The following is a 12,915-nucleotide window of genomic DNA, read 5'->3' as shown; positions in this document are numbered from 1 at the left end:
GACAGGCAGAGTGGACAGTGAGAGAGAGAGACAGAAAGAAAGGTCTTCCTTTGCCGTTGGTTCACCCTCCAATGGCCTCCATGGCCGGCGCACCGCGCTGATCCAAAGGCAGGAGCCAGGTGCTTCTCCTGGTCTCCCATGGGGTGCAGGGCCATCCTCCACTGCCTTCCCGGGCCACAGCAGAGAGCTGGCCTGGAAGAGGGGCAACCGGGACAGAATCCGGCACCCCAACCGGGACTAGAACCCGGTGTGCCGGCGCCACAAGGCGGAAGATTAGCCTAGTGAGCCGCGGCGCCGGCGTTAATACTCTCTTAAGGAACGTATGAATTTGCTAAGATTACCCATGGAAATATGTTTTTCAGAGACAACTTGGGATATCAACATGTTACAGCCTCTCTGACACCTCAAGCTGTCACCCACTGCAGCATCTGCCCGAAAAGCCAGCTTCCCGGTCCCCACACGCTCTCTGATGGGAAAACTAAGCCTTGCAAGAAAGGTCACAGACAGTGATGAGTTTTTATATTGCACTTTAAACTGTACTCACACAGTCTACGACGGCTTAAATTAACAAATTATGACTTAATAGCTGGGTTACTCTTAATTAATGTGGAGATTAACTACCTAGGTTTTGAGTTTAGCACTGTAACTATTGGTATCTGCCCACCCACATGCAAACCGTACATACTTGTTTGACTTCTTATATACAACCATGGGGCAAGACAGGATGTATCTATTGGTTTCAAGTCACATTGAGGTTAAACAACCAAGGATTTATAGCTAACAGTGAGAAAATCAGACTGAGCTTCACAAATCCCAGTTCAGACTCCAGGAAACTGGTCCTAAAATCTTCTGATTGTCTTTTTCAAATCTATTTGCTGAATGTCTTCTACTATTTCCCTTCCTTGACAGTAGATCCAAAAGAAGGGCAGGTGCTAACATGAGCACCACAATTTTGTGGCCCACAAATGACAAAGTTTAATATTAAAGTCTGCTTGTATAAAATTTCCTTAATAATGATTTTATTCTGGAACAAAGTTGTATTTTCAAGTGTTTTTATAAAGAAAGATGTTTGTGTCAAAGAAAATGCTAATTAAGATACCAAAGACATAATAATCTTTAAACACATCTTTTGCTGGGGAGAGAGGATAAAGAAGGCCTTGTTGGTGCTTTGGGCCCAATAGGAAACAGAGGCAAGAGGATTTCTTTGTGTTATTTAAGATAAACAAATCTCAGATAGGCAGAACCGTGCCCCCCTGGAAGTGGCCATGTCCTAATCCCCAGAACCAATGGGTATGTTCCCTTAATGGCAAAGGGACCGTGCAAACATGATCCAATCAATTAATTGATTAAGTGTCCCGTCTTGAGCTGGGAGATTATCCCAAGGAGGCTTGTGAAGGCCAAGGTGGCTCAGATCGCAGCCACCTGAGAAGGTCCTGCCTGGCCACTGCTGGCTTTGAAGAATGAAAGGGGCTGTGGTCCACAGCACACGGAGGCCTGTGGGAGCTGGGAAAGGCAAGGCGCCTGGTCACGCCTCGCAGCCTCAGGAAGGAATCCGTTCTCTGATGTCACCCGAGCGAGACCACCTCACCTCCAGAACGGCAGGGTAACAGATGGGTGCTCTAAGCCACCCACCTGCCAGCGATGTGTGCCGAAGCAAGAGCACATTAGCACACAGCCGCAGGGTGGAAGTGCAGATTGGGGGGGGGAGAGTACTATTCCGAGGTGTTTTCCTCCCAGTGAGGCGACTCCTCATCAACCCAAACTCCACGTTTCCTTCTCTACCACATTTATACTTCACCTTCAATAATACTTTGTCAAAGCTAAAATTTTTTAATGTACTATTTCCTTAGTAAAATTTAGCATTTTTAGGCCGACGCTGTGGCTCAATAGGCTAATCCTCCGCCTTGCGGCGCTGGCACACCGGGTTCGAGTCCCGGTCGGGGCACCGGATTCTGTCCTGGTTGCCCCTCTTCCAGGCCAGCTTTCTGCTGTGGCCAGGGAGTGCAGTGGAGGATGGCCCAAGTGCTTGGGCCCTGCACCCCATGGGAGACCAGGAGAAGCACCTGGCTCCTGCCTTTGGATCAGCGCGGTGCGCCGGCCATGGAGGCCATTGGAGGGTGAACCAACGGCAAAAGGAAGACCTTTCTCTCTGTCTCTCTCTCTCACTGTCCACTCTGCCTGTCAAAAAAAAAAAAAAAATTAGCATTTTTAGAAATGGTGCTGGGAACTGTGCTAAGGATAGTCATAGATTATTCAGGATTAAAAGTTACTGGTAGGTCACTTTTTTTTCCAGCTTTCATGAAATCAGGTTTAAGTCCCTTCATTCTTAGAAATATAGTTGACATTAAATTTGGTCATTCTGATCTCTTACTTCAGAAAAAAAATGTATAAATCCATTTAATAAAAGTATGTATAAATCTAACTTATTTTTATCAAACAGCTTCAACCGATCATAAAACATATCAAACACTGAACCATAACACTGGTATGATACATAAAAAGTAGACTATAGAATCTGTAACAATTTTTAAATCTGAAACTTTGAACAAGGGGCAATATTTCAGGCATATAAGGAGATAGAAGATTTTTGTTATCTAAAATTTCATTAATAAAAATAGATAAGAATAATTTAAAAATGATATTCATACATTTGCCCACATTAGCATGATCTAACAGAAATATAACCACATATATAATTTTAAATTTTCTAAGTCACACTAAAAAAGTAGAAATAAATAGGTTAGATTAATTTTAATAACAGATTTCATTTAACCCATTTCAACATGGCATCAATATAAAAACATTATCAGTGAGATGTTAACATTCTTCTTTTGTCCCAAATCTTTGAAATCTGCACTTATGCTTGTAGCACATCTCAGCTGCGGCTCTCCAGGCTTCCGAGGGTCCTTATCAACACAGTCTACACCTGGAAAGGTTCTCCGTCCCCAGACTTCTTCTACGCCCACCATTTAAATGTTACATTAGTCACTGGCTATCTAGCTGTTTCTTGGACACTGAAGAATGGTTTGTTAGGGGTATGAATGTGGCTAAAACTTGTACCAAGTGGGACGGCCATCTCATCACCTGCCCTGATAGTCATATCAACAAGACATAAAGGAGCCGAGTAACTGTCACCTTTTTAGTCTGGCCTCAGACTGCAATAAATAACAAGCAATAGGATGAGCATTGTAAACGTGTTTATATCTGTATAACCTTTGAGTTTTTCCATCTCAGAAGAATGAGAAAGAAAATTTACCATGTAACTTTTAAGGGAGAAATCAAAAGCAGATGAATCTCCTGGGTATGGCCAGAACACAGAAATTAAAAAAATAAATAAAAGAAAAAGAAAAAACTAAAACCCACAAAATGGTAACAAAATAAAAATAAACTAAACCTTCTGGAAATACATGCATTGTTCATTTAGTTTCAAGTATAATGAAAAACATTTCACCTTAGCATTACCTACCAAACTCTACCAAAAATCTCCAAGGCCCTACTTAGAGGGACTTTGAGGAAAGTATTTTGAAAGAAATCATTTCCCTTTGTGTGAAATCAAAAGCCACATAATAGGCAAGAAGTTACAGCACACAGTGACTGAGGAGTGGGAATGGTGGGTTTATCTTAACCTGAAGCCGATCCTAAACCCAGATGCCCATCGATCCAGGATCCACCTGAGGCGGCATGGGGACACCTGTGCTGAACACGTGCCAGACTCGGGCAGAATGGCTGTGCTCCATGAGGAGGTTCTGTAGCGGACTTGAAAGCTGGCACGCTAGGGGGAGGTCACAGTCCCAACAGCACCGAGACAAAACTTCATGGAAAATATAAACGTTGGACTCTATGGATTTCTTTCTTTAACAAGCTTGATAATTCTCACAAAAAACTGTCACGTGGCCCGCTGACAGCAAACAGCACAGTGGAAAGTCTCAAGTCCAACAATGGAATAAACTTCTGAAAAGCAGCAAGTTTGTAGTCACTAAAAAGCTCCAGCAGGGACTATGAGCAGGGTCATGCCAACTGGCGGCTGGACTAAGTGCCCACTGTCAGAGTTCTGTCTAAGATTCTAGCTGGGAAGAAAGGCTGGAAGGAAATGCATCCAGACATCCAGCGTGAATATCCTCTTCAATGGGGGGGGCTCCCTCTGCCTTTTCCCTTTCTAGCCTTCATTAATCGCTACGTTCTGCTCCACCTGAGATCCTCGGGGGGAGAGAGTGCATGTTATTCATAACCATGCTGAGGTAGTAGTTTATACCAGGTCCATCCTGGCTAATCCAGGACACGTGGCCGCTCCACCTGGGTACTCTGGTATTGTCTATGTTAAACTCTGTCACTACAGTGAAAGCTGGAGAACCCATAAAGTATATACGTTCAAATAATCATTTCCTCAATTCCAGCTGAGTAACTGAATTTCTTGGTGGCGCATTTCCCATAATATATTCTAACTGCACGTTTTCAAAAGGTCAGTCTTCCTTTGGTTAATCATGAACAACTACCCATTGCCAACCATATGTTTTTACAAAGTAGGGAATAAGAAGTAGTGAAACCAAAAACTCGCATGGGGGCCGGCGCTGTGGCGCAGTGGGTTAACGCCCTGGCCTGAAGGGCCGGCATCCCATAAGGGCGCTGGTTCGAGACCCGGCTGCTCCACTTTCGATTCAGCTCTCTGCTGTGGCCTGGGAAAGCAGTAGAGGATGGCCCAAGTCCTTGGGCCCCTGCACCTGTATGGGAGACCCAGAAGAAGCTCCTGGCTTCGGATTGGCGCAGCTCTGGCCGTTGTGGCCAACTGGGGAGTAAACCACCACCTGGAAGACCTCTCTCTCTCTCTCTCTCTCTCTCCTCTCTGTGTAACTCTGACTTTCAAATAAATAAATAAATCTTTAAAAAAAAAACTCACATGAAATCACTTAAAAATGCATGTCGTGTGTGTGTGTTGATGATATGACAAATGCTAAGACAAACCCAGAAGATGAGGTTTGAGAAGAGAAGAGGGGAAGGGTCCCCAGTACAGAAGTACTTCCTGCAGCACAGCAAGCAGGATGGCAGCGGCTGAACAGGGGCAGGCGTGCAGTCTGGGCGGGCCTGGAGCCCAGGCTGCCCAGGGTCTCAGGCGGCACAGTCCAGACCCTGGGCCAACAGTCTCCTGGCACAATCCGAGATAGGGTAAAAAGCTACTTTTGGTTTGGGAGCAATTTGATTAAATCCCATTTTATAGGTAAGTAGTATAGATCTCGGAATTGTTTGCTGACTAGGTTTTCCATTACTGCTTTAAAAAATTCAATAAAGCTAATTTCTATACAGAAAAGCACTCTGTTTAGCAGTCAGAGCGACGCTGAACTACAGGATCACATGAAGTGTCCTTTCTCTGTTCTTTTCAAGACATGCCGTGGTTTAATGTTAACCCCAAACATAAAAAAGAAAACCTAAATTTAATTCACAAAAAGAAAAGTACTCATTACTTTATCTGAGATGGATTCCAGGGGAGGCATCTATAGGTCTGGCTCCAAAATAAATCTCCATCAGCAGCCCACAAACAATGCTAGGGGAAACTGAACCTTTGGCCGGGAAGAACTTGGCAGCAGAGATGGGCAACGGACGAAGACAAAGTTTCGCACGGGCCCTTGAAGGCAGATGCAGGCCAATTCCAGATCCTGTGCTTTGTCCCAAGAGCTCCTGCCAGTGAGCACACAGTCCATGTCCCCTTCAGGGGCCCAAGGGAAAGGGCACTGAGCACACAGTCCACGTCCCCTTGAGGGGCCCAAAGGAAAAAAGGGGCAGTGAGGACACAGCATCGAGCTGCGAGAGGCGGCATGTGAGAAAAGGAAGGCACATAAAGTGGAAATCACATGGGAGATGTAACTGGATCAGGCAAATTTAAAACATTTTAGTAGTGGGGAAATCCTTGAAGTCAATGAAAGGAAGCCTTAAGAAAGATCAATTTCCTTTGCTTCGTAATAATTCAATCAAATCGTTTGCCGGGTGAGGGGCAAGTCCTCAATGCCTGAAGAATGGTAGTGGGCTTCTGGCTGGTAGAGCCTCGGGAAGAGTGCTCTGAGTGAACATACTCAACTTCAAAAATATTTACACTGCTACTTCAGACACCAGTGTGCTCAATACTCTTCATTCATTTATTTTACATTCATGTGCTTCCCACCTCTAAACCACTGTCATCTTCCCACCCTGTAGCTAAAAAGATCACAAAAAATAAATGCAAACTGGACAACAAAAGAACAGAAAACCACTGTGAGAAAAACACAAGCACAGTTTTACTGGTTGCAGTTAATAAATTTCACTTGAAAAATACTTACCAAGTTCAGTGCTGGAGAAAGTTCTGTATAGGCATATTAATCTTTTTTTGCTTTAACTGAAACTGAAAGCTCAGAGTATAATTTAAGAATTATACTCTTAATTAACAAATAATTGTTACAGTCAGACTTAAACACTTTTAGTGTTGACATATTCTATAGAGGAAGGGGACCATCATTAGGAGAATTACAACACCGAATATATATGTCCCTAGCAGGACAGATGGGTGGATGGGGGTGTATGTTAATGTATGTATATGTTGCATGAATTTAGTGTATGTTAATGTATTCATATGTTATATGAATTTAGAGTAGGAAATTGAAGAGAGGTAAATATTACCCCATTTGTTGGCTTTATTTAGCATCTCCCCAAATTATATTCTTAGGACATTTAAACATAACCAACAACTATTTTCAAGTTCAACAGAAGCTAAATTAAAACTTAAAAATTGGGGAAATAATTTTTAGTGAAAATTTCAGCTCTTATATAACACAATCAGAAAAGAATATAAGCTAATTGCACAGTTTACTACTTTCAGTCTTAGGTAAAAAGTCAATATATTAATAACTAACACTGCATGCTGAAATTTGCCTCTCTGGGTATAACTTAGTGGAGGAAATCAGAATTTGCAAGTCACTAGGCTTTGACAAAATTTATTCAAAACAGCCAGCGGTGTGCATTTGACATGATGGCTCAGACATCCCCCTGAGACAGCTGCAACCCACATCCAAGTGCATGGATCTGCATGCCTGCTCTGCTCCTGGCTCCAGCTTCCTGCCAGTGAGCATCCTGGGAAGCAGCAGGTGTGGCTCAACTAATTGGCGCCCTGCCACCCACATGGAAAACCTGGCTTGAACTCCCTTCTGCTGGGCATCTGAGGACTGACCAGTTGATGGGCGGTATATCTCTGGCTCTTTTCCTCTCAAATAAAAAATAAGTAAAAATTAAAAGAGAAAGTCTATTGAGTAACTAAAACATTAAATCTGTTCTAAGTTTGACACTGAAGTTGCACTTTAAAAGGCTGAATTGTTCTGGTAGAATTCAGAGTCGAATCCTCATAGAATTTTATTTTTCAGACTTCTCTTTCTCAAAACTAAAGCTTAGTCCAAATTTCAGTTAGATAAAGGACTGTCATCTCCTACCTCCCATCTTCCTTGGGCCACACCTCCTCAAACATCTCCTGCTTCCCACCATCTTCCCAGTGTAAAGGGGGGCCACGTGGAAGCTTACTTTTAGAGATAACGTAAACCACGGTGAACAGTTAGAACACTTCTCTGCAGACTTGTTGTCTGAGTGCTTACTGTTAAAAAACAAAGAACTCAAAAAGCAACCACGCACACTTGATACTGAAATGGAGCTTACCTTAGAGCCACGTTCGTTAAAGATTATCTCTACATCTAGGATTTTGCCAAACTGCTGCAGAGACAAAAATCGGAACATCTATTTGTGACCAGTTTTTTATCCACACGCTTTATTTTCTTCTGAGAAGGGGCTACCCCCCCCCCCCCGCCCCTTTCTCCTTAAACCAGCACTCATTCACTCCCCATGTTTCTGCCTGTGGGCAGCTCCCAAATCAGCTCCTGATTTTCCATCGCTGAGTTCATGTTCTGTCCTTCTCACTCCTTCCTCGGTTTACTCAAGTTGTTGGCCTCCACACGTGGAAGCCGGTGTTGATATCCGGCGTCAGCCTATCACACACCGCTTTGTGTGCACAAGCACTGAGGATTTTCCCCACTCCACCTCCAGTTCTCCAGTGTCTCAGTTTTTAAAAGTAAATCTAAGTAGAATTATATGCTATGGAAGGCTGCTTTTCCTCCCCTTTCTTTTTAAATTAATGCAAGTAAACCACATTCATTGTGTAAAATACGAGCAGAAAGGAAAAGGGAATAGAAATAAAGATGGCATGCAAGGCCCTCGTCTCGACATTCTGGGAGGCAGGCCTCTGGACTTCCCCCGGGCACGCGACCAAGGCGACCACAGCATCAGGCACACTCCAGGTATTGCTAAAACCTTGCATTTTCAACTTGGAAACAGATTAGGAACAACGACCCAATTCAGTAAGTACCTCTCCTTGTTACCATTCCTCTATGCCATAAGTCAGTCCATTGTACTTACACACTTTTTGACATTAAAGATCATTCCATATATTTGCCACTTTAGTATCTCTGCAGCTAACATCAAGAATATTTTAGGTAAAACTCTAATTGACAATTATTTAAATACTTTAACACTTGGAAAAGCAAACAACGCTAAGGACAAAGCCAAATTCACTCTATTTAGCCAGCTAAACAGCTGACTAGAGAAGTCACACAAAACACAAGATCTGCGGTTGGGTACACAAGGGACTTCAAAAACTTCATAGGAAATGGAATGAAAAAAAGAGAAGTTCCTTTGGGTGTAAAAAACTTGAAATCTAGCCGGCGCCGTGGCTCAACAGGCTAATCCTCCGCCTAGTGGCGCCGGCACACCAGGTTCTAGTCCCGGTCGGGGCACTGGATTCTGTCCTGGTTGCCCCTCTTCCAGGCCAGCTCTCTGCTGTGGCCCGGGAGGGCAGTGGAGGATGGCCCAAGTGCTTGGGCCCTGTACCCGCATGGGAGACCAGGAGAAGCACCTGGCTCCTGCCATCGGATCAGCACAGTGCGCTGGCCGCGGTGGCCACTGGAGGGTGAACCAATGGCAAAGGAAGACCTTTCTCTCTGTCTCTCTCTCTCACTGTCCACTCTGCCTGTCCAAAAAAAACAAAAAAACAAAAAAACTTGAAATCTGTGCATATGCAGATTTTTAAAAAAGTTCTTAGAAAATGTGTATTATGAAAAAATTATGCATGGATTTCAAAAAATTTTTCACACTAAAAATAAGGTTACCTTTTAATTTCATTTTCCACTAAAGTTTTCTGGTGGAAGTACCCTCATATACAGGAGGACAAAACTGGGTGAATACGGGTTGAAGGCACATGAAGTGAATACAGAAGTGTCTCTGCCTCACACCTTCCTCTGAGTAACGGACTCTCCAGGGGCTAGTACCACACAGCAGGTTAAACTGCCCCTTGCAATGGCGGCATCCTACTGGGAGTGATGGCTTGAGTCCCAGCTGCTCTGCTTCTGACTCGCCTTCCTGCTGGTGAGTCTGGGAAGGCAGCAGATGACGGTCCAAGTTCTTGGGCCCCGCCACCCATGTGAGAGACCAGGTGGAGCTGGCCCAGACCTGGTTGTTGCAGCCATCTGGGGAGTGAACCAGAGGGTGGAAGACATTTCTCTGCCTCTCCCTCTCTGCGACTCTGCCCTTCAAATAAATACAAAATTAAAAAAAAGAAAATCTTTATTTTTAGATCCAAAACTCAAGTTCAGAGAGATTACATGAAATTCTCAAGGTCATTAACAGAATTTGAACCCAGGCTCTCTGAGGTCAGAATCCACACCTTTCCACTCTAATGAGCCACCTCTAAACCTGTACTCTCTGTGCTGGGTGTCTTCTTAGTGCAGTGGCAGAGCAGAGAGCAGTAAGAGGGCAGCCCTGAGCCCAGCTCCTAGTCCTGAAGTCGAGACAGAGGACAGGAAGCAGTGCTGTGTTGGGCTTACGTGGAGCAGAGAAAGATCCAAGACCATGACAGGAGGAAGAAGAGTGGTCCCCAGAGCTAACCTCATGCTAGAGTCACCTGGGAGATGCAGTGAAAACGCCTGAGGCCCAGTCATACCCGGGCCAAGCAGGTCCCCACCACGGGGTGTGGGACGCAGGCAGCAGTCTTTAAGCTCCCACATGATTTCCAAGGTCGAGACAGGGTCAGGAATCAGGGCTCTGAAAGAACATGCTGTGAACTAAATAAGCACGGGACTGCATGTTCATGGAGATGGCTGTGTGACCGGGGCGGCCCTCGGGCTGCGGCCCCAGCACTGACACGCTCACGGGACTGCGTGTCCACGGAGACAGCTGTGTGACCAGGCGGCCCCAGCACTGACACACTCACGGGACTGCGTGTCCACGGAGACGGCTGTGTGACCGGGTGGCCCCAGCACTGACACGCTCACGGGACTGCGTGTCCACGGAGACGGCTGTGTGACCGGGGTGGCCCTCGGGCTGCGGCCCCAGCACTGACACGCTCATGGGACTGCGTGTCCACGGAGACAGCTGTGTGACCAGGCGGCCCCAGCACTGACACACTCACGGGACTGCGTGTCCACGGAGACGGCAGTATGACCAGGGCGGCCCCAGTACTGACACGCTCACGGGACTGCGTGTTCACGGAGATGGCTGTGTGACCGGGGCGGCCCCAGCACTGACACGCTCACGGACTACGTGCTCACGGAGATGGCTGTGTGACCGGGGCGGCCCCAGCACTGACACGCTCACGGACTGCGTGCTCACGGAGATGGCTGTGACCGGGGCGGCCCCAGCACTGACACGCTCACGGGACTGTGTGTCCACGGAGACGGCTGTGTGACCGGGTGGCCCCAGCACTGACACGCTCACGGGACTGCGTGTCCACGGAGATGGCTGTGTGACCGGGGCGGCCCCAGCACTGACACGCTCACGGACTGCGTGCTCACGGAGACGGCTGTGTGACCGGGCGGCCCCAGCACTGACACGCTCACGGTGCAGGAAGCCCCTGACAGCAGACTGAGCGGCAAGGTCGCCTCCCGTGCGTGTGACTGTGTTGAGGCCAGTCTGGAGCGGGCTGGGTGTAGGAAGGGTCTCTAAGAATGAGCAGAGTTTGCTCAGGTGCTTTCCTGAAGTACTAACGACAACACATCTGGTGGCTTCCACTCCACTTAACTTGGAAAGGACTGCAGAGACTTACCCCAAACATCTGTCGGAGGTCAGGGTCCCGGAAGCGGAAAGGAATATTGGAGACATGCAGTCTTTTAGGGGTGGATTTACTCTCTGAATTTTCACTACTTTGTGTCTGTGACTGCTGGCCGTCTGTCTGTGCTCCGCCTTCTGTCTGCTAAGGAGAGAAGGAAACATAAGCACTTCACGGGCATGCTGTGAATCAGTCCGTGTCCCCCCCTCCCCAACACGTGTGTCCCCACAAGACAAACAACCCAGATACACGACCTGGGCTCAAACTGCTATGCAGTCTACAAACACAACGCATATTTACAGCACGTTAGTAAAACGGGAGCTGACACACAGAAGCCTTAAGGGACTCGCCCAAGATCACAAGGAGACTCATGCAGAGAGTGAAGATGTAAAAATAGCGCCTTTAGTAGATTCTCGGTCCAGTCTTCTAATTGTGAGACCATTCTGTTTCTAAAGAAAGAATGGATTGTACTCGGCTGTGGAATCACTGCGTTTTCTTGGTGTATCACCTCAGCTCCCTCAAGGAAACACAACAGGCGTTATGTTTGTATCTCATTCCATATATTCGTTTTAGAGTTCATGACTGCTAGGCTGCCAAAGGATTATTAAAATATTATTTACGAAGAAGAAAAGCCTGGTGACAATGGGCAATTTGCCTCAAAACTAAAAGACACCTGACGCTGGAGCAAGTCCATGCTGTCCTTAATTTCTGCGATTCCAGCTAACTTTAGGATAGGGAACTCATCCTTCCACAGCCCACAGCAGAGCTGCTTCTAGACACTCTGTTGGCTGGAAAAGGCGCTAAGGAGCCCTGACCAATCTACTGCACATCCTACAAGTGGCAGATTTGCACACAGCAGTGCTGAGACAAGTATGAGCGCCATGGGTATGCATTTTTAATTAACCCTCTCCTTTGCAAATCCCAGACCCATGTTTATCTGATTTCTTTTCACTCAATCCTCAAAAAAGCTGTTCTGTTGAGAAACACTGCTGATAAATATCCAACATGTGACGTTCTAGGCACGCAAAGATGTGCATTCTGAAGCACCCATCTGGCAACTGGAGACCTTTCTGTCTTCACCATTCCCCATCAAGGACATGCCACTCTGGATGGCTCGCCAAGACGATTAAGCCAAACTGCTTTCAAAATCGGAGCGGAATTTGCCCTTCTCATTATCTAACTGAGAGAGAATTGAGTCTTTAATGGATTCCTCTGGGCGACACAGGGCAGATTCCCTCCCTTAGACCCAATGTTCAAAGAAACGTGAATCAGAGACACTTCCCTTCGGCGATATTAGCAGTCACCCTGAAATGAAGTGTGAAAGTTTAAAATACAGAAGATACTCAGGAATAAACTCCGAATGAATACCAGCTTTTCATGTGTCAGTCTAAGTGATGGCAGCTTTTTATCTCACTCCATTCAGGCCTTGCAGATGGCTTAACTGTGCAATGATTCATGTGATATAAAAATAGCAGGAAAGGGAAGAGCGAGGAAGCGACGTTCTGAGGAAGTGTCAAGTTTTCAATCATCAATCTGGGCACGACGCGGACTAAACAAAACACACTCCATTCAGAGACGAAGCTCACTAAGTAACGAGCAGCATCACGGCCACCAACGTGCAGTCAAAGCAACAAACACCGTTCCCAGCCAATGCTCATCCACGTATCTTCACACCTGTCTGCCGTCTCACAGCTGGATCACACAGAACTGTCTCTACTATTAAATTTTATGTTTAAAAGTTTTTATTTATTTATTTGAAAGGTAGAGTAACAGTGACAGAGAGAGATCTTCCATCCACCATTTCACCATCCGAA

General features: G+C 46.0%; 1 protein-coding gene across 22 annotated transcripts in view; it reads right to left on the bottom strand.

Annotated features, from left to right (window-relative positions):
* Positions 1-12,915, bottom strand: part of RBFOX2 (RNA binding fox-1 homolog 2) — a 323,477-nt gene that overhangs the window by 30,146 nt on the left and 280,416 nt on the right. For 16 of the 22 annotated variants that reach the window (XM_062202909.1, XM_062202912.1, XM_062202919.1 and 13 more), the window contains 2 exons: positions 11,099-11,245; positions 7,666-7,719 (listed from right to left, as the gene is read on the bottom strand). In XM_062202909.1, the coding sequence (XP_062058893.1) occupies positions 7,666-7,719; positions 11,099-11,245 (201 nt within the window). The remainder of the gene's footprint in view (positions 1-7,665; positions 7,720-11,098; positions 11,246-12,915) is intronic. The other 6 variants (XM_062202910.1, XM_062202914.1, XM_062202928.1 and 3 more) reach the window with 1 other exon arrangement.

Source organism: Lepus europaeus, chromosome 10 (assembly GCF_033115175.1).
Source record: "Lepus europaeus isolate LE1 chromosome 10, mLepTim1.pri, whole genome shotgun sequence".
Taxonomy (NCBI): domain Eukaryota; kingdom Metazoa; phylum Chordata; class Mammalia; order Lagomorpha; family Leporidae; genus Lepus; species Lepus europaeus.
Note: the sequence above shows the minus strand (reverse complement) of the source record. Positions and strands in the feature narration are given on the sequence as shown.